At 40.5% G+C, this 19,462-nt stretch overlaps 2 protein-coding genes across 4 annotated transcripts; both read right to left on the reverse strand.

Annotated features, from left to right (window-relative positions):
* Positions 1-5,051: 5,051 nt before the first annotated feature.
* On the reverse strand, positions 5,052-9,878 carry LOC144701290 (uncharacterized). Of its 3 annotated transcripts, XM_078573071.1 has the most exons (7): positions 9,664-9,865; positions 8,570-8,824; positions 8,291-8,431; positions 7,322-7,441; positions 7,154-7,249; positions 6,923-7,067; positions 5,052-5,212 (listed from the first exon to the last, which is right to left on the reverse strand). In XM_078573071.1, the coding sequence occupies exons 2-6, from the start codon at positions 8,786-8,788 to the stop codon at positions 6,957-6,959; spliced, it is 687 nt and encodes a 228-aa protein (XP_078429197.1). In that variant the 5' UTR covers positions 8,789-8,824; positions 9,664-9,865; the 3' UTR covers positions 5,052-5,212; positions 6,923-6,956. The 3 variants fall into 3 exon arrangements, with proteins under 3 accessions (XP_078429197.1, XP_078429196.1, XP_078429195.1); XM_078573070.1 differs by having other exon boundaries at positions 8,291-8,837; positions 9,664-9,878; XM_078573069.1 differs by having other exon boundaries at positions 8,291-8,824; positions 9,664-9,877.
* Positions 9,879-10,235: 357 nt separating this feature from the next.
* Positions 10,236-16,666, reverse strand: IMPL2 (inositol monophosphatase family protein). Its single transcript, XM_078573068.1, has 9 exons — positions 16,291-16,666; positions 16,135-16,213; positions 15,955-16,049; positions 15,815-15,864; positions 15,603-15,727; positions 15,177-15,243; positions 10,771-10,860; positions 10,580-10,691; positions 10,236-10,486 (listed from the first exon to the last, which is right to left on the reverse strand). The coding sequence occupies exons 1-9, from the start codon at positions 16,649-16,651 to the stop codon at positions 10,416-10,418; spliced, it is 1,050 nt and encodes a 349-aa protein (XP_078429194.1). The 5' UTR covers positions 16,652-16,666; the 3' UTR covers positions 10,236-10,415.
* Positions 16,667-19,462: the final 2,796 nt, after the last annotated feature.

The following is a 19,462-nucleotide window of genomic DNA, read 5'->3' on the forward strand; positions in this document are numbered from 1 at the left end:
AGGGGATTATGGTGATATTCTGAAACCCATTTGGTAGAAATTTCCATTTTAATCTTCATTTTAATATCAACCGAATCGAAAATCTGATTCTTAAGTTAATTTCACAGTTTGGCCTTTTTGAGGCCTTTCCACAAACACCTACCATGCATCGAAGAATTTTTGCTGATTTATCCTATTTTTCTTTCGATTCATCTTATAAAAATACTAAAAATACTTATTAAATATATACCTATAAATCCATTTTCTATTATTATAATATACCTTTTATTCATATAGTATCATAAATATTTTCTTGTATTAACTCTAACTATCATTTCTTATCCTCTCCCTCACTATCTAATGAAATAAACTCTTCTAAAATCAAATGAAGTATATACTCTCACTATTTTTTTTACCCTTAAACTCTTACTGAATATAAATACTTCTCGCCTTCACTAAGTTATATATAATTAGACAATTTCCTTTATTATTATCACTATAATTAATATCTCCATATCACTCAGTTGTCTTTATCATTATACGTTACTAAAGTAAACACTCATATTAACTAACTCTCTGCATAATAATCCATCATTGCTATATTTATGTCCTATCTTAAATATAACCTACCCCGTAATTAAACCAAATGAACTTCCTATCTTCTACTAAGCATAATATATTATTATTCTCTCTAGCTTATTAATCTTATATAACTCTTCCACTACCTATCTTAACATATCCATTCTTTATAATACTATGAATAAATTTTGTTATCTTACTTAGTTACAATATCAAATATCCATCAAACTATTAATCCTAAGAAATCATATAGTTAACATCCCATATTATAACTATCTTGCCTATTCCTTTCACTACTAATCTCTATCATTAGTTATTATTACTTAATATCATATAAAGTCCTCTTTTATCCACTTCCCTATCTACCTCTTTTTACTTATCTTCACCTTTCAGTATCTTTATTATTATTACTTCTCTAACTCAACCTATGACTAACCTCTTTAATTATCCTTATTCTCTTCCTAAATTCTCCATTAACCTAAGTATTAAATTCACCTCTAATGACCAGTCTTTATGGAGACTACCTCACTCCCATCATACAAACCCGAGTAAATTTTCCATTATTATCAATTTTATTTTCTTTAAGAAAATTAAACTTCCAAGGGCAGAAAAAATACACGTGTAATTTTCTTACATCAAAGAGCACCCTGATAACCCAAAAAAAAGTATAAGTCATTGTTAATTATTGGATTTAAACAACAATTTTGTGATGTTTCCTTACTAAGTATATATTTCAGTAAGGGTCGAACCACAGAGAGCCAGAATCAACTAGAATATATTTCCATGAAATAATATATTTATATATATTAGATAGAAATAAAAATTAACTCTGAGAGACGGAATAGTTTTCTTATTTTTTAAGCAAATGCAATGAAGGAAAAACTAAATAATATTGAGAATAACTTCAATGATAAACTTCATTTCAGTATTTTAATATTAACAAATCAAATAATGACTACTAATAATATCTTACAGTATTTTTTTAGCAGAGGGCACCAAGGTTTCCCACAGGAGCACCCCGGACTTGACATGTCGGCGCCGAAAAAGGTGTGGCGGATCATCGGTTTTTTGGTTCAGTAAAAATGCAATAACTTGAGCTATAGGATGATTTTTTTAGCACCATTTGCGGCGTTGGAAATCCCTGGGTATTGGCTATTGCTTACTGTAATAATCAAGCCAGAAAAATTGAGTGTGGAATTCAGGAACTTCTGATCATGCACGAACCTCTGGTATCACTCCCTTTCAGGCCAAGGATGCACTCTACTTTAGTTTCCTCCAAAAATGATGATCTGATTCCTTTCCCTCAACCTGACATTCAAAAAAAGCGGATACAAGAAACATTTCTGCACTCAAGACTGCCAAAACATTATTTGGGACAGAAATTCAGGGATAATTACAATGTGGGAGAAAAGGGGTATAAATAAGGATCCTAGATTCTCGATGTGAGAAACCTAGAATGTGTGGCCAGGATTTCTCAATTTTTCCAGTCAATTTAATGTCCCCCTTTATATTAAATAAACAGCAACCACCCACTTGAATTTCTCCTTAAAAATAGCCCTCTCCTTTGACGGGACTCAAGCTCCTTTTGGGATCCGGATAGGACTTGCTCCATAGTGGGCTTCATTATGCTTTAGGTCCCTCTCTTCTCCACCATTAATATTCCAATTACCGGAGTCCTATAAATGAAGCTCCAAGGAAATCATGAGAAAAATAAACCACTTGCTTTATGGAAATCAAGTGGGTTAGTTCATAAATCCTTAAACCTCATTAGTTAGGACCAATTACAAAACTGAGTGTTAATTTCATTTTCAACATGAATAAGTGATATTTTTGTCAATATTATTGATATTTTTGTCAATATTAAGATAAATCCTTAAAACTCGTATTTATCACTACATATTTGATGTCATCATACCCACTATCTATCCTTAGTGTCAAGACACTAATGGTTACGAGATCTGACATACTCATCATACAAGTGAAACTATATACGGTTAAATTATCCCGATACTTTGATGTCCTTCATGAGTATCCTCCAATCAGGAATATTTAAAATATACGACTAAAGTTCCATTATCTTTGTATAACAATCTCATCCTAATTCATTGAGTCGGATCATGTAGACATGGACTTCACGGTAAGCATCACGTGTGCACTATAATGAATACATTGTATTAATGAAGAATGAATGAGATATGCAATGTGTTTGTGTCTTGCTGGACACATATATTTCCATCAATGTCCTCTGGATTAACTCCCTCGATGCCAATAAACCTTGACTATCCACTCCTAGTGGAGTTTCCTCATGCTCCAAATCAGGAGTAATCGAGCTTCATATGAAGCTTCACACACTAAAGAAGGGAAATTAATTACTTGGTTTAAATATCCAAAGTGTACACCCATGCATATGAAGTTTCAAATGTTAAAAGATATCCTTTATTTGGGGATAGGGACTAAGTATTATTTGATAAAGATATATATGAACCACCTCAGTGGTATATTCATTATAATCATCAGACCACATGCATCAAGTAATGTTCCACGCCTTAACATGTGCGAGTCCATACTGGCTATACATTGATAATGAATATGTTTTGGATATTATATCATCTGGTTCATCTTAATCCTTTTATTGGAAGCAAAATGATCAAATTAAAAAAACACATACATGTTCCTAATATTCAAAAAGATCATTTTTTTCAAAATATTGCAACAGAAAATGACTTTTATGTTTATTTTCACCCCAAAATTTAATTTGATTAAAAATCGGGACTGGGAAAAATCAAAAGCAAAGTTCCTTTCTCTGCGACTTAAACTCTCCAATGCTTTGGTGCAATAGGGACACTATTTTTTAAATTCATATGATTTATATCTGGTCGTCAACTCTTATAAAGAATCTACTTATGCTCTTCGTAATTCATTTCAAAAATTCATAAATCATCTTTTTTCATCATGAAAATTTTCTTAACTGTTGTTACAAACAAACATGATTTGTGGGTGGCAACTTCCACGAAGTCACATCTTGGTTTTTTTTATTTTATGTTAAATTCTTTAAGACTTTATCAAATACATGTTTGTAGTCTCTATAAGCAACAAGTGGTTTTTTCAAAGTCTTATCACATAAAAAATTCATATAATTTTGCTTCTAAAAACATTTATTGCCTTCTAGCTTGACAAGAGAGGAAAATTCCATGCTCTATACATGCATTTTATCAATTGCAAAATTTTTCATTGTGCCACTTGTAAACATTCTTGAGAAGAAGGTCGCACTATCAAGGACACATTTTTACATATTGGAAACCATGATAGACATTCTCCACCTCAATATCTAGACCATTTTGGGATGAGTTCCACATCCTAGCTGGAAAAATTTTGTACAAAGCTTTACAGATTATTGGGTATAATTACTTCAAACTATTTGGATGTATATGTTCTTCTAATCTTGAATCTTCTGCTACTAACAAGGTATCTCATCACTCAAAAAGGTTTGTGTTCCTTAGTTACAGCCCAGGACATGAAGGGTATTTAAGTAATCTATTTACACATTTTCATATATTAATATGTTAGTTTTGACAAAAGTAATTTTCCTTGATGAGTTAGAACTTTTCTACTCTTTCAGTTCTCTCTATAATTATAGGACCATCATCAAGAGATGTATTTACGCCTTCATTCCCATCCCATCGGCCCACTCTCTCTTGTGTCTATCTGGTCCTAGGCAGGAACTTCATTTTGAAACTCAGCTCTGGGTGGTGCTCTTTCACACCAGCCACTTGTCAATAAGATTTGGGTACATGACCTTTTCGTAGCTTCCAACATGGAGCATAAGCTCACCTAACTCCATACTACTTTGTCACACATGGCTCATTTATGATGTCTTAGATGGACCACCTGCACCTAGTTTATGCTCACCCATTCAAGAAAAATTGCACTCCCTTACCACAGACAACCTTCCCTCTTTCCAAATGATAATGCTCCTTCTAAGCCTATGTTGTCATCAAAGTTGGCAGTGCACCACACCGGATGAATATTGGGCATTAGTTTTCAGCTCAATATTAGTGCTCATGATTAAACTTCCAAGATGTAAAACTGTTAGCTCCTGATGGCATGTATTTTTTATCACGATGTGTAATGCATTTATAACATTTTATGCTTTAGAGTGGTTCAAAAGTATTTTTAACATTTGTGAATAAACATTCAGTTTTCTATTTTTATGTTATCATTAGATGACTAAACAAACCGTTTCTTACTGTTCATTTTACACATTTATATTATTTGTTCATAAACAAAACATGCATGAAATCGATTAAAACATTTTTCTCTAATTCCTCCAAGTCATTATGTTTTTTTCTAATTTTAAGAATTGTTTAATAACTATTATATTTTACTTTATGAAGAAATGAATCTATGCTATATTTTATTTATTGTTTTCATGGATCATTTTGGCTTATCAGATTGTCTGAGTGTCAAACAAGTTGTAGAAGTGGGCTGTCAGGTTTCAGTCACAGAGCAGGTCCAATGCACCGCCCCTTGTTGTATACTTAAATCACACTCGTACCATTTGATGTTTTTAACCGACAACAAAGTGATTGGCTAAGATCCCCAGGGCATCATTGACATCATCCCTCCTCTTATAAAGTTGTCTTTGTCAGGGTACCTGCAACAAAATAGGTATGATCATCTTCTACTCAAAATATATGACAAATATTTACCTTCTTTACCATAGGAACCATTGTAAACCAGCCCACAAGCCATGTCAGATAATGATATGAACCTGCTGGTTTGTATAGGGGAGAAGACGAGAAGGAAGGGAGAAGACACTGGGATGGTCGTAGGCGTGCCGGGATGGACTACGGCATAGATGTCGCCTACGAGAGGGGTCCGGCAGAATGTACATCACCGGAGGGAGCCAGACACATCTTTGTGATACTTCTTGGCTGCCCTCCTCAAGGGAGGGCTGTTCTATTCAAGGGATTACAAAAGGTCCAAATGACCTAAATGCCCCTATTAGGCTAAATGACGAAAGAGACCTAGATACGTCGGGGTCACATCAGATAACACAATTCTCTGCCCTGTACACAATGATACATTGGATGCCACTATCTATTGAGCAAGAAAAAGAGGATGAGGAACTTGGAAGAAAGGGAGTTCTTTTGACAATCCTTATCCATCACTGACCACTTATGGGGCAATCTATGGTCTAGCCTATTAATAAGATCAATCATTCTATCGAGAAAATACAGCAGGATTGATACACACCATGCATTGTAAATCTATGTCACCAAATCGATCCCCGTCCAATCTAGAGTTAGTTTAGTCAAGTTTGCCCACATTGGTCGCTTGGCCCTTAAAGTATTTCGTTTAAAGAAGGTTGCCCTACCTTCAGGAGGGCATCCAAGAAGAATGAAGTTAGAGTTACGCATCTCTCTTCTCAACGTCCAAGTGCCCTCTCTCCCTCTGTGATCCCTCGTGATCATCTCTACCTCACTGCGTCTTCAGGCAGCTCGTCCTCAGTCGTTCCCTGCCAGCTCCGTTCGCCCTCTCCTCTGATAAGTCCCATTCTGATCTCCAACCAGGGAGCATCAAGGATTGTATTAGTCACTTGAATAATGACTGTTTGTTCCAACCAATTGGATCAAGCTGCACCCTGAAAGTGCATTTGAAACACTAAATTTGTGAAAAGGCTTGGGAATTCAAGAAAATGGAGAATCTAGAGACTCATGGGAAGATGGAGCTTGATATGATCCAAATCAGGCTTAGTGCTAAAACCTTTGGTTTACATCCTTGAAACATCACTATTGAACTCCAAAAAATTAACGCAAGGATCCTGCTGGGAGTGAAATTTTGGGTTGTTGGATTGAAGCTTGTGAAGAAGAATTGTTCTCCACAAAAATTTATTGGAGTGGTCTTGCTGGATTGAAGCTCGGATCATCTCTTGGACAAAATGGAGACTTTCTTGATGTGAAAATCCTGGCCTAAGATAACATTTCCATTGTTCTTGTTAAGATCAGATGGTAAGATCCAGTAGCGTAACGGTTAGGAAACTTTCCAACTTTGGTGGACCCATAAACCATAGATCTTGTTCTCCTTCCGTTTCTATCCCTATCTCATGATTGCCGATATTTCTCTGATCCAATAATCATCATATATAGTTACGCTAGGTAGCTACTGGTCAGGAGAGGCCAAAATATAAGTATTTCGATAGGATAGGATCCCTACCCTAAGGATGTTTAAACAGTATAAATGTTTGATAAGATCCTTAACCCTAGTACCAGAATAATCATTCTTAAGGGGAAAGCATGCCCCATGAGGACGTTCTGAGCTATAAAAATCACATGATGCTTAGCAAAGAGGGGATTATCCTTACATTTCAAGCCTCGTTGTGGTGATTGGTCAAGTGATTAGTCGACGGCCACCTTGGTGCTGCCGTTCTTAACCACCTTGAATCTCATCATTCTCACAATCTTGACAAACCAGAACGCGCTGACCAGCTGCAGACCCAGCGCCGTTACCTAATCATTGCAAAAAGTCAAAGTCAACCTCAAAACGGAATGAATTCTGAACCATAGTCATCCCTACATGGAATAGATTCCCCAACCTTGATGACAAGAGGATAATTGGCCGTCAAAGTGACTGTGGTCAGGTAGGGGCCACAACCCATTCTAGCCAATGAGAACGAGACAGCAAAGAGGACCTTCACGAGCACCAAAAAGATATAGTCAGAGGGCTGATTAGCGACTAAACAAGAGTTAATCCACTTAATTACGTCGGCCGCTCGATTTAGGTCTGTGTCCTTGTAACCAAGCTCCTTGAGCAACTGCCTCAGATGAAGGAAAGGGCTTGAGAATTCAGTTAACCACATCGCCGTCACCATCTCCGTTCCGCACTGCATGCCCAAAATGAAAAACCCATTCAAATCTTGTCACATTGATCTTCAGATCCATGCATCATACACAGATTGATGAAAGATAGGGATAACCATGTTAGAAGAGAGACATGTATCTATCATACACGCAGAGAAGAGAAGATGTATATGGATGGTGATAGAGAAAGCGATAACCATGTTAGAAGAGCCCCACGTTTATAAGAATATATAATCGGAGTAAAGAAAGAGAGAGATGACCATTAATAGAACAGAGGCAGAAAGTTACCAACTTATCGTGTTAGAAGAAAGACCGTGTATATCACGTGTAAGCCCAAGAGTAAGAGAGGAGAGAGAGGAGAAGAGAGATAGAGGGAAAGAGAGAGGAGAGAGAAAGAGAGAGAGATAGAGGGAAGAAAGACGAGAGAGAAAGAGAGAGAGAAAGAGAGAGATAGAGATAGAGGGGAAGAGAGAGGAGAGAGAGAGAAATAGAGGGGAAGAGAGAGGGGAGAGAGAAAGAGATAAAGGGGAAGAGAGAGGAGAGAGATAAAGGGGAAGAGAGATAGAGGGGAAGAGAGAGGAGAGAGAGAGAAATAGAGGGGAAGATAGAGGAGAGAGAGAGAGAGAGAGAGAGAGAGAGAGAGAAATAGCGGGGAAGAGAGAGGGGAGAGAGAGAGAGAGAGAGAGATAAAGGGGAAGGGAGAGGAGAGAGAAAGAGAGAGATAGAGGGGAAGAGAGACGAGAGAGAAAGAAAGAGAAAGAGAGAGAGAGAGGGGGGGGGAAGAGAGAGGAGAGAGAGAGAGAGAGAGAGAGAGAGAGAAAGAAAGGGGAAGAAAAAGGGGGAGAGAGAGAGAGAGGAGAGAGAGAGATTACCATATTATAATAGAGGCTGGCGGCTATGCCAACGACGCCTACAGCATGATGGACGAGGTTGGAAATGTGAATTTTCTCGTCGAAGAGGCAGCAGAATGAGTCGTAGACGAGATAAGAGAGGGTGACCGCCAAGGCCATCATCTGCAAGACGAAGAGAGAAAAATGAAGAAAGTTAGAAACTGATAGAGAAACAGAGAAAGAGAGAGAAGGATATATATATATATATATATATATATATATATAGAGAGAGAGAGAGAGAGAGAGAGAAAGAGAGAGAACCTGCCAAGATGAAGAAGGGACGCCGAGGGGGCTAATGGGCCGAGTCCAGTCCTCCACGGAGAGCGTGGCAAGGGAGACAGCAGCGCAGGCGTGTGCAGTGGAGACGAGGCGATTGCAGAAGTCAAAGGAGCGAGCGGGGAGTGCCTTCCTCAATGCGAGGAACGCCGCTGTCCAGAAGATGAACCCGCAAACCACCCACCTCACGATGGGCTCCTCCATCCCCCTCCCCCCCTTCGATCAGTCTTCCTTTTGACCCTGCAATGGAATTCTTCATCATCCAAGAAAAACCAACCAACTGTTTATAACAGAGAAAGATGAACAAGATTGATGTATAACATCATTAATAGAGAGCGAGACAGAGAGAGAGCGCTAACGAGAGAGAATGACGAGTATGAAAGAGGAGAGGTGGGGAAATAGAAAGAAAGATGAACAAGATGGACACGGTAAGAGAGGCAGAAGATGAGAGATAAAGAGCACGAGAGATTGAGAGAAAGAGGCCGATCATAAGAAAAGAAGAGAGAGAGAGAGAGAGAGAGAGAAAAAGATGAACAAGATTGATGGATAACATCATTAATAGAGCGCGAGAGAGAGAGAATGGAGAGAATGAAAGCCCAAGATGGACACGGTACGAGAGACAGAGGCCGATCATAAGAAAAGAAGAGAAAGAGAGAGAGAGAGAGAGAGAGAGAGAGAGAAAGATGAACAAGATTGATGGATAACATCATTAATAGAGCGCGAGAGAGAGAGAATGGAGAGAATGAAAGCCCAAGATGGACACGGTACGAGAGACAAAGGCCGATCATAAGAAAAGAAGAGAGAGAGAGAGAGAGAGAGAGAGAAAGGGTAACGAGAGAGAATGGTGTGTATGAAAGAGGAGAGGTAGGGAAATAGAAAGAAAAGATGAACAAGATGGACACGGTAAGAGAGGCAGAAGATGAGAGATAAAGAGAGGGAGATGGAGAGAATGAAAGAGCGACAGATGGGGAAAAAGAAAAAAAAATATGAACAAGATGGACACGGAGGGCGATCAAAAGACAGGAAGAGAAAGAGAGAAAGGACTAACGAGAGAGACAAAGATAGAGATAACATCTTACCGTTGTTTGGGCGGACAGTATCTTGAACAAATGATTGGATCCTCAGGAAAAAACGAAGCTTGGAGCAAATGAAGAAGCGATTGATTCCCCACCCTGCCGTTTTTCAACTGTCGACCTTTAAAGAAATCATCCGCTGTTTCTCCACCTCCGCGTGCAATTCTTTTGTCAGATCGCGGCAAGATATAACACCTTAGAGCAAGACGAAACCGCCCATATATCCAGCAATAAAAATAAAGAAATAAAGAGAGAGAGCGAGAGAAACCGCACCTAACCGGCGAGCTGTAATTACTCCAAGGAAGAAAGCAGGAAGCTGTCTGAATAGAGACTTCATAGCCGGTCAAACCGGACTAGTCAAAAGTTATCATTCCGGCTACGTCGACGAGAAGCTTTCATTTTTATTCTTTCAACTTGCCAGTTCTTTATTCAGTTAATAATCGTATTAAATTCGAATATAAAGGGCCGGCGACTTTGGTCTACATCGCCAGCTGCAAGACGGACCCACCTCCAAAATAAAATGCGGAAGCTGTTGACTTTTCTCGACTGAATTTGAAATCCTACTAATTAGTCGTCAGTTGTTTTTCCAGATTCCTCTTTTTCTTTCCCATTCCAAGACATGGATCAAAGATTACACATCAGGAAAAGGGAATTTTTGTCGAAGAACACCTAAAAACTGATAATAAATATGATATCAGTTAAAACGGAGACACCAAATTACGAATAAAAATGAGAAAAAACAAATTAGCGGGCTTATCCTAGCTCCATTGGAGAAGGTCCAGAACCTGTCGGTGGAGCCGAGGGTCCCCTGCAGCGACCACGTTGAAACCTGAAAATAGTGGGCATCGTACATCCATTTCTTATTAAAGAACAAAAACTAATAATGAGACGTAATAAAGGTATCAATTAAGAGTTTAATTACTCTTGGGTTTGGACTCCGGGGATGCCTCCCAGTGGACGTTAAATCCCGTCCAATCAGTAATCACGCCGCCTGCGCCCTCTATAACGGGTATTAGAGGAAGAATGTCGTAGGGCTGGGGTCAAGGAGGATGATCAGCGCGCGGCATAAGTCAACGCAACAAAGAAAAATGAACTGGAAGTCAACGGGTTGACCTTAAGCCCAGACTCAACCACTAGATCCACGAATCCTGTGGCTAGGAGCGCATAGGCGTAGCAATCGCAGCCGTACAGAGGGACCTTCACCTTGAACACAACAAGAAAAGGCAAGAATTCTCGTAACGTAGTGTGATAAGATGTTAAACCTCAACAGATTTCTGATTGCTTAGATAGGCTTGTTTTATATTTTTTCATTTATATCAACTATCACATATCAAGACCTTTAGTTCAGGCTCAGTTAATTATTCAACAGTTGATATCTAAATTGACTCAGTATCATGATCGGTTGAGATCAGGATCTCACAGCCGACAATAGAATTTAACAATGCAGAAGAAATCCTTATTAAGAAAGATTGTTCAGAACAAGAACGAAGATACAACCCTGATCAAGAATAGCTCGTTCTTGATCCCCGCCAACCATCATAGGCCCTCTTAACTGGCAAATCGCCCTTTGTCACTTAATCAAAGATCTATTTACTAATAATAGACCACGTAATTTAGAGGCTATCTTCTTTGGTCGTCCCGGGTAGACATTCCAGGGAGTCTTATCAATGCCCTTCCCCATCAAATTCACCTAATCCCAAAGATGAGATTCTGGATGAGCGTCATGGGCCAGGGCATGGCAGATTTGGGCCAAGGGCCCATTATGGTACAACTTAAACATTGACCACAAAGGAGAAGGCCAAGAAGCATCACCATCAAATAACTCTGCATCTCTCCATATTACATCCCTCGTCTCTCTCTGCAGATCAAGAAGCATTCCCCCCCTGCAAGTTGGATGGCGGTCTTCTCTCGGGTCATCCTTACCCCTTTCCTATCCTTCCCATTCTTCTGTCTCTACCCCAGCAACTGTTCTCTCTCTCTTTCTGTTGAAACACAGTGAACTGCATGTTACTGATCTTTTTGAAACGTTTACAAGACAATACTCTCAAGGGATGTATCATAATACAAATCCCAAACTAAGTTAATGGAAAATGTGGGCCCAGCCCTTCTTTTATCCGTGAAGGCCCCTCTTTAGAACAAAGTACATTGTCAGTGTCTTCCTAAAAACTCTTCTCTTTCCCTTCCCGGAGCCCACTGACCATTCAGATATCCACTCCGGCAGGCGAAGGCAGCGCCTATCTGATTTCCCTCTCTTGGCTAGAAAATGGCGTCCACTCCATCCTTAGTCTCCAGGATATCTGATATACTACTCTTATATCTCTCTTTCTAGTCCCTGTTTTGTCCATGACCCTGAACTCTTGGAAAACGTGATTTTATCCACGCCTATCTGAAAATAATTTTTTTTGAAAAAAGGCATAGCAGTCCTTCGAATGTCTTTTTTTAAGAAAACCAGTCCTTTGAACATCACCGTGTGTTCATGGTGAGAAACGATACGATCCTGCTGAGGACCAATCAGAGAAGGCACTACCTAGAACGTATGAAAGCAAAAAGAGGAAGGTTGCCACGTCACGTGACAGCCTGGGGTCGAGAAGTTCAACGAATGAAGACGTTACAGGAAAGGCGAATAAAGGGAAGTTTTGTCCAAGGAGGAGGGGTCGAAAAACGTCTTCTGAAGCTACCACGAGAGATGCTCTCGCGGAGGAGGGGAAGGTGCTGATCCGGCTCTTCTCTGGTCATCACGGGTCGATACGACCTTGTAGGAGAATCCCTAGTACTTGTATTTCTTCTTGTTGAACACTCAAGTGGACGTTTTCGTCTCTTCTGTTCTTGTTTACCCAAAGGTCTAGTCAACGTTTTCGCTCTGGTTCCTTCCCTCTCGATGGGAGGTCTTGGCTATCGCTGGTTGTACTTCCTTCAGTTCGAGTTAGCGTACTACTCTAGCCCAAGGGGCGCTATCACAGGGCAAGACATCGGGAGCACGGTGGATAATCCTTTTAACCTGGGGACTCATGACATGGAGAATAGCGGGCAAACTGTGGAATCCGCTGATGTGAGCAATGGCTGGAGAATGGAGGTAGCCGGCAAAAATGGATGGACAGATGGATTGCAAAAGGACTAGCTTCAATTTGCAAAATGGAAAAAAAATGCGACAGTATCTGGATCAAATACATTAATAATAAATACCCACGAATATAATAAGAGACGGATTTTTTGGAAGTGGTATCTCTTGAAATGGAGCTGTATCCATTTTATTGGTGAGATTACTACATCCCAAATCTAGACGGATCATTTTTTTTTTTTGAAAGATTAAATCTAGACTGATTATTCCTGTCTCATTTCAAAAAGTCTGATACGAACATAAGAGTTCTTATTGATGTAGCCCAGGAGCCCAATTCACAAGGTCCATTAACAGATCCCTGGCTCGAGTGGAGAATCTTCTAGGAGCTGACAAGATCTGCAGAAAATCAACTAGAGATACACAGAATCCTATGGCAGATTCTACACATGCCAGAGTCTACTACACCTTTTTAGATCTGGAAATCTTCTGTTTTGTTAGAACCTTATACAGCCACACAATATATTCTGATAAAATCTAGAGGTCCCAGAAACTGCAGAATATCACTGATCAAACCTGCCAGCTTTTGGATCTTCTGTTTTGTCTTGTGAATGTTGTTTTGTTCACTGTTGTAAGTTGCCTTTTCAAGATACTGTCATTTTCGACCACTCTCTACCTTTGGTGGCCTATATAAGGCCCCATTATAACTTTGAAGGACACAATTTGAAGTATCAATTATTTCCTGAGAATCATGCTTCTCCCCTCAGTTCTCTTTTTTTATTTAAGAAACTTTGAGTTCTCCTTATTAGAGAGCGCTCCAGCGTTTGTTGCCTCAAGCACAACTCTTTTGTGGACACAAGGGTTGAAGAGGCTAGTTCTGTGGATTCAGGACTTAGCTATTTTAAGTAAAGCAAGGCTTGTGGACTCAAGTCATTGTTCTACATTGTTCCTACGCGGCTGCATCACTTATCAAGGAAAATAGATAGAAGAGGAAACTGGAGGTAAGATTGTTGCCCTGAACACAAAGGGGGAAGAGTGATAGAAAGATCATCAGCAAAGGCATGGCAAAAAATATGGGAACCAACAGAACTCCATTTACTTCTTGGATGCCCTCCAAAAGGGAGGGCTGAACTATTTTTAGGAAAATACATGCAGAGAGTAAAATGACCAAAATGTCCTTACTGGACTGAAATGACAAAAATACCCAAGATATGATGGGGATCCATATCAATAATCACCCCTTCACTGACCAGCTTGTCATCAGGCTGGGCCTAAGAAAATAACAGTGGGCTTGGGCTGTCTCAGCAATGCTAGGTCTAAAACTGCACCATGGCTGGGCCAATGCAGGTCTGCCGCTTGGACCCTGCTGAACTACAGGCTTAATTGCACCTAGACTTTCTGGGTGCAGGTGGTCTGCAGGCTGTCTGCAGCAGGTTCGCAATCCATCTATAGCTGTACAACGGGGGATTTGCGGGCTGTCTGCAGGAGATCTGCAGTCGGTCAATGGAAGGTCCATGGCAGGTCCACGGCCACCCAGGAGGATATCTACTGGCTGTCAGTAGGGGATCCGCATTCAAACAGCGGCAAGATCCATAGTAGGTCTGTAGGAGATCCATGGTTAGTCCGTGTTAGGTCAGTCCAGGGCTGGTTTGCATCAGATCTGCATGTTATTTGTGTTGGGGGTAGCCTACTTCTGCCTGGAAAGTCTTTGGCAGCGTGCCAATCTATCAGACAGCATACCGATGTATCAGTAACGACGACGATGAACATATTTTTAGTCAGCTAAAAAGATCCACCTCATCGGATCTCTTTCCCTTGGTGATATACCCTCTGCCAGCTTTCACCGTCGCCAAGTCTTGGCGACATCCATCTGCTGTATTTCCCTCCTATCTGGCTCACGATGTGTACAACATCAGCTTGTATCAAATTTCATCTCTATCTTCATCAAGAAGAACTCCCCGTACTTGTGAGGAACCATGTCCGGAATTGAAATCAACAATAAGGATCCCCCACCCAGCAAGAGAAATATTGCCCAGAATAAGAAGGGAGAACAAGAGAAGGATTTCGAGATACAAGCTGATAAAGAACGACTTGTTCTTGATGTCTGGCCAGCTGAATCTGCACTCCTACGAGGTGAATCGACCTTCCGCACTCACTCTAAAACCCGTCTATAAAGCTAATAATGATGTTCACATCACATGATTAAAGTGAGGCTCTCTACTTTGATCGTCACTGGTAGACCCTAGAGAGTGTCATGTAAGGTTACATAGTAATTCAACACGAATTTCTTTGTGCTAAGGCTCAATTATCATATTATAATGGCACCACTTTTATGCATTAACACATCAATAATTTCATCGTAACAGTGGTAATTTTGAAGCTACGAATTTAATTCCATTGACAAGAATTCCTATTATTGATGTCCATTTTTCATGATATTTTCAATTTTCAGTTCAGCGCTGACCTTGTCTCTGACCCTGATAAAGGCTTCCTTAGCTTCGCTGCTGAACAGATGGGGGCTGGTCGTGTACCTGAAAAAGATGCACAGAAACTAATTACATCACAATTATGGAGAATAATGTGAAACTTCAGGTAACCAGATTATTGGGGATAATAAACTGCTTAAATCTGCATCGAAAATAAATTTATGCAAAGAAAAAGAACCGTCAAATAATTAGTAGTAGGCATGAGCAAAACAGGCATGGCTTTCAGAAGCAAAGTGGAATTGTTTTTCTAAACATATTTTCAAAGAGTGACGATTACAACATGAAGAAATCCTGCTATGAAGATAATTCAATTACTATAAGATAGCCTGAACATGAAAGACTTCTCTAAATATTTTCAAATTTTATTTCAAGTTTGGTTAACAAAGATTTTGGTAAGTGCATACAGATAGGCTTGGGAAACCATGCCGCAAGGGCGAACAGAAACCACAGATTCGTTCAGCGTGGTTCTCCTTCCTCTCGCTCCCGACCATCTCTCTCGTAAAATTGGTTGGTCGATGATGCCCAGAATCTGAGAAAAAAAAATTAAAAATCACAATTTTCACGCGGCTCTGGAGATGCAGATCTTTCAAAAAAAAAGAAGTAAATTTAAGCCTACTGGTTCTCCCCTGTGAAGAAGAGCGATCAGAGTCCCGAACAGAGGTTTACCTACAGCGAAAGGATCAAAATGTACCTAATTGGGCGATTCTCAGCGAAATTTATCTATCTGTCCACTGATTGATCGAGGGGAGGAAGTACCAGTAATGAAGCTCTTCGTCCCATCGATCGGATCCAAAACCCAGACATAATCCGCAGAGTTCTCCCTGCATCTCCAGCCGTTCTCCTCCCCAAAGCTGAGATATTGCGGTGATTGCCCCCGTCAAGATCAGAATCAAAACCATAGAAAAATCACGGGTGAACGATAAACAGAAGATCTACATTGCGTGGGAGGGAAAATGATCCAAGATGATGGATGCCATCGACTCCTCCGCTTCTCGGTCGGCGATCGTCACAGGACCTACAACAGAAAAAAAAAAAAATTAACAAAGCCCAGAATAGAGAGCAAGCAATCTTCATCGATTCTTGAGAACTCACTTTGATCGTCCTTGTCAGAAATCTCGAAGCTCTGACGAAAGTACTTCCTGATGACCTCGCCGGCGGCATCGGCCAGCTTGTTGGCGACTCCCACAAACTCGTCCATCTCATTTGCTCCAATTTCCGCGGCTGGATCGACGCTTCCCGTTTTCATCTCAAAAGCTGCGATCGGCGAGGCTTTGAATCCAAATCTTCTTCTCCGGCTCGAGCAGGCGAGAGGGAGAGGAACAATCGAGCGTTGCCGAGAAGAGAAATTGGAGAAATTGGAGGATTTGCAGAGCTGCGGGCTAGGGTTTTGCCCCGTCGAGAGCAGCGAGTTCATCGTCGAGAACGAGGAGAGGGAGTTCAAACTGCTGTTCATCTCCCGCCTCGGAGATAAACGATATTTATAGTAGGGAGGAGAACGATGACCCGATCTGGTTAAGATGACGGTACGGACGCAGCCTCGTCATCCGAGTCGTCCCCTCTTTTTTTTCTTTTTTATTGGCAAGAAATATGGTGCTGGATAAAGTTCTGGATCGTCCGGGACGTGGACTAAGTAACCAATTTTTAGAGTTTAGTCTAAGTCGTCCCATCCAGGGTTTATCCCGCCCCATTTTTTTCGTCCAAGTCCCGTTCCATCCAAGAAATTCTCATCTCCTCCAACGTCCCGGGACGAAATAGGGCATGCATCAGCATTAGACTGCTCAGAAATCGACACATGGCACAACACGCACGTCGGGGCAGGTGGACCTGTCAGGCGCACACTATACTCCCACAAGAGGAAATAACCGTCCCGTCCCCCGTCCGAGCTAATCACACATTTCACATCTCGTTCCATGTTCATTAATAGAACATATTCATTATGAAGTCCATGAATACATGATCGTACTTGGTGAATTATGATGAGATCGTAATATGGAAATCACTAGTCTTTAAGCATGTGTTCTAAATATTCCTATTCGAAGGATACGCGAGAAGGACATCAAATTATCCGGATAGAATAACACTGTCTAGCCTCACTCATATGATGAGTATGGCTGATCACGTAGCCATTAGTGTGGAGACACTAAGGATAGATAGTGGGTGCTCTTTAGTGAAAAGAGTTCACTAAATTGATCCGTACGAATCCCTGAACGTTATTGTACAGAACTGTCAATCATGTTGATTCACATCATGGTTGTATAAGTGGTCCTTAGATATGAGACACCAAAGACATCTTCTGGACAGACGGTTGTACTTTGGCTATGGCCAACAAGTCTCTAATCATGGGATTCTAAACAGTCTTAGTTCGGGTACATTAAGAAGTTCACGAAGACGATTGAGTGGTCAATATAGGATCATCCATCCTCAGTATAGAAGTGACAGCTCAAGAAAGATGATGCGATGAAGTCCTTGGCCAAGGCAGTGAAATATCAAAAAAGAGTTCTTCGATGATTTCCGAATGCATCAGTACTAACTCGAATGATTGATTAGGGTTTGACAGTTAACCATACCCTAAGTCGTCCGAGGAGCGTCAAGTGGATGAGTGATTATACATACATGGTAACTAGACTCATTTGTATCTTCTAGGACACGAGGTGTAGCTTGGCACCCCACGTGTCAGAGACTTGACCTATCGATTGGGTTAAATCGATACGACATTAATTAATTTATATGATGATATAGTTAATTAATTTGGAAGGCCAAAAAAGGTTATTGGACCACTGGAGTCGTTAACTAGACTGATACATGGGCCTAGAGGGTCACACGCAAATGGTCTTTTGGACGTCGGAAGATATACTTAAGTTTTGGGGTTTTTATGAAAAATACCCACTTATTATAAATAGGTGAAGGCCCTGAACAAAATTCACCTAGGCCAGAAGTGTTTAGGGGCCTTCCCCTTCTTCTCCACTCTCCCCACACACCCTCTCCATGCCCGACGCGATTGGAACGGCGTAACTACGATGGTGGAGGTAGAACGGGGCTCGTCAAGGAGAAAAAGGAGATTCGACGTGTCGAGGATCACGTGGGTACGTCTAGAGGCTGCACATGTGAGCAGCTTGACTCATCTCATCGCACTCTGGGATCCAAGAAATCACGGATGCGATCAGTGGAAAGGTACTTCATTTAATGTTTTTGTTGATGTCGTTCGATTCGTTCAAGTTTTCCATTGCGAATCGTTTTCATTTATTCATCCATGTCAAAGGCCTCTAGAACCCAACAATTTTGTCCATGGACAAATCAATTTTACCGTTCAGGGATAGGCGGACGATTCTTCGTCCCCTCAATCGTCTGAAGTCCTGGACGGTACAATTTTTTCATTCACCAACGAAATTACTGTCTCATCCACGCCCTACACTATTGTGTCACATACAACCAACCCAAGGGTGGTGCATGTAGACCAATCCAGCCATGCCCAAATTGTCCCCTCTTTTGGTGACTAATATCATGAATTTTCTATTTGATCGGAGTCCACTATGAAATAGGGTTAACTTATTACTAGAGTATATTTTGATCAGAGTTGGCTTTTGATCATAATAAACTTTTGTTGACTTTTGGCCAAAGTCAGTTTTGTAATTATAGGTTGGTTGTGATCATTATCGATTTCCAACGAAAGGTCAACTTATAACCAAATTTGATTTTGATCATAGTGGACTTTTCATCAGAAATCAAACTCAGATCAGACTCAGCTCTGGTTCGAGGTCGGCTTTAGACCAAAGTCAATAAAAATGGAAAATCCATCATATCAATATAATCATTTTAGTTCAAATAAAATTGGAATATTCATGTTATTAATGTATTAATTAGTTAGCTCTCACTGTGCAACGCATGTCAACTTAAACCCCCCACCCTAGTGCAAAGGTCATTACAAACCGGAGGATATTGGCACACAGTTTCATCAAGAAGAGGTGAATAATTTATGGGATGACATCTAATGAGTGTCATTCACTATGCATGCATGGCTATGGAGAACCTTAGAAGCCTTTTAGGCATCAGTATTCACTGGGAGGACGCGAACTGGGTGTACCAAGTACTAGCCGTCCAAGAGCTCATGTACAAACACGACAATGAACATAAGGATTTTGGACTGTGCTTCAAGGTCCAAATCTCTTGAGAGATCTTTTGAAGTCCCCCACTTAGATCTAAAAATTTATTTTTTTGTACAGGTCTGTGTCATGAGGGTGGATAATGCCTTTTGATATCATATGAC

This window comes from Wolffia australiana, chromosome 3, assembly GCF_029677425.1.
Source record: "Wolffia australiana isolate 7733 chromosome 3, ASM2967742v1".
Taxonomy (NCBI): Eukaryota; Viridiplantae; Streptophyta; class Magnoliopsida; order Alismatales; family Araceae; genus Wolffia; species Wolffia australiana.

Coding starts and splice junctions, on each gene's coding strand:
- LOC144701290 (XM_078573070.1), bottom strand. CDS start 8,788: ATGGAGGAGCCCATCGTGAGGTGGGTGGTTTGCGGGTTCATCTTCTGG. Junction 7,442..8,290: donor CCAGCCTCTATTATAATATG/GTAATCTCTCTC, acceptor TTGGGCATGCAG/TGCGGAACGGAGATGGTGAC. Junction 7,068..7,153: donor ATTATCCTCTTGTCATCAAG/GTTGGGGAATCT, acceptor TGCAATGATTAG/GTAACGGCGCTGGGTCTGCA.
- IMPL2 (XM_078573068.1), bottom strand. CDS start 16,651: ATGAACAGCAGTTTGAACTCCCTCTCCTCGTTCTCGACGATGAACTCG. Junction 10,861..15,176: donor TTATCAGGGTCAGAGACAAG/GTCAGCGCTGAA, acceptor GTTGTGTTCAAG/GTGAAGGTCCCTCTGTACGG. Junction 10,487..10,579: donor CCCGGAGTCCAAACCCAAGA/GTAATTAAACTC, acceptor CACTATTTTCAG/GTTTCAACGTGGTCGCTGCA.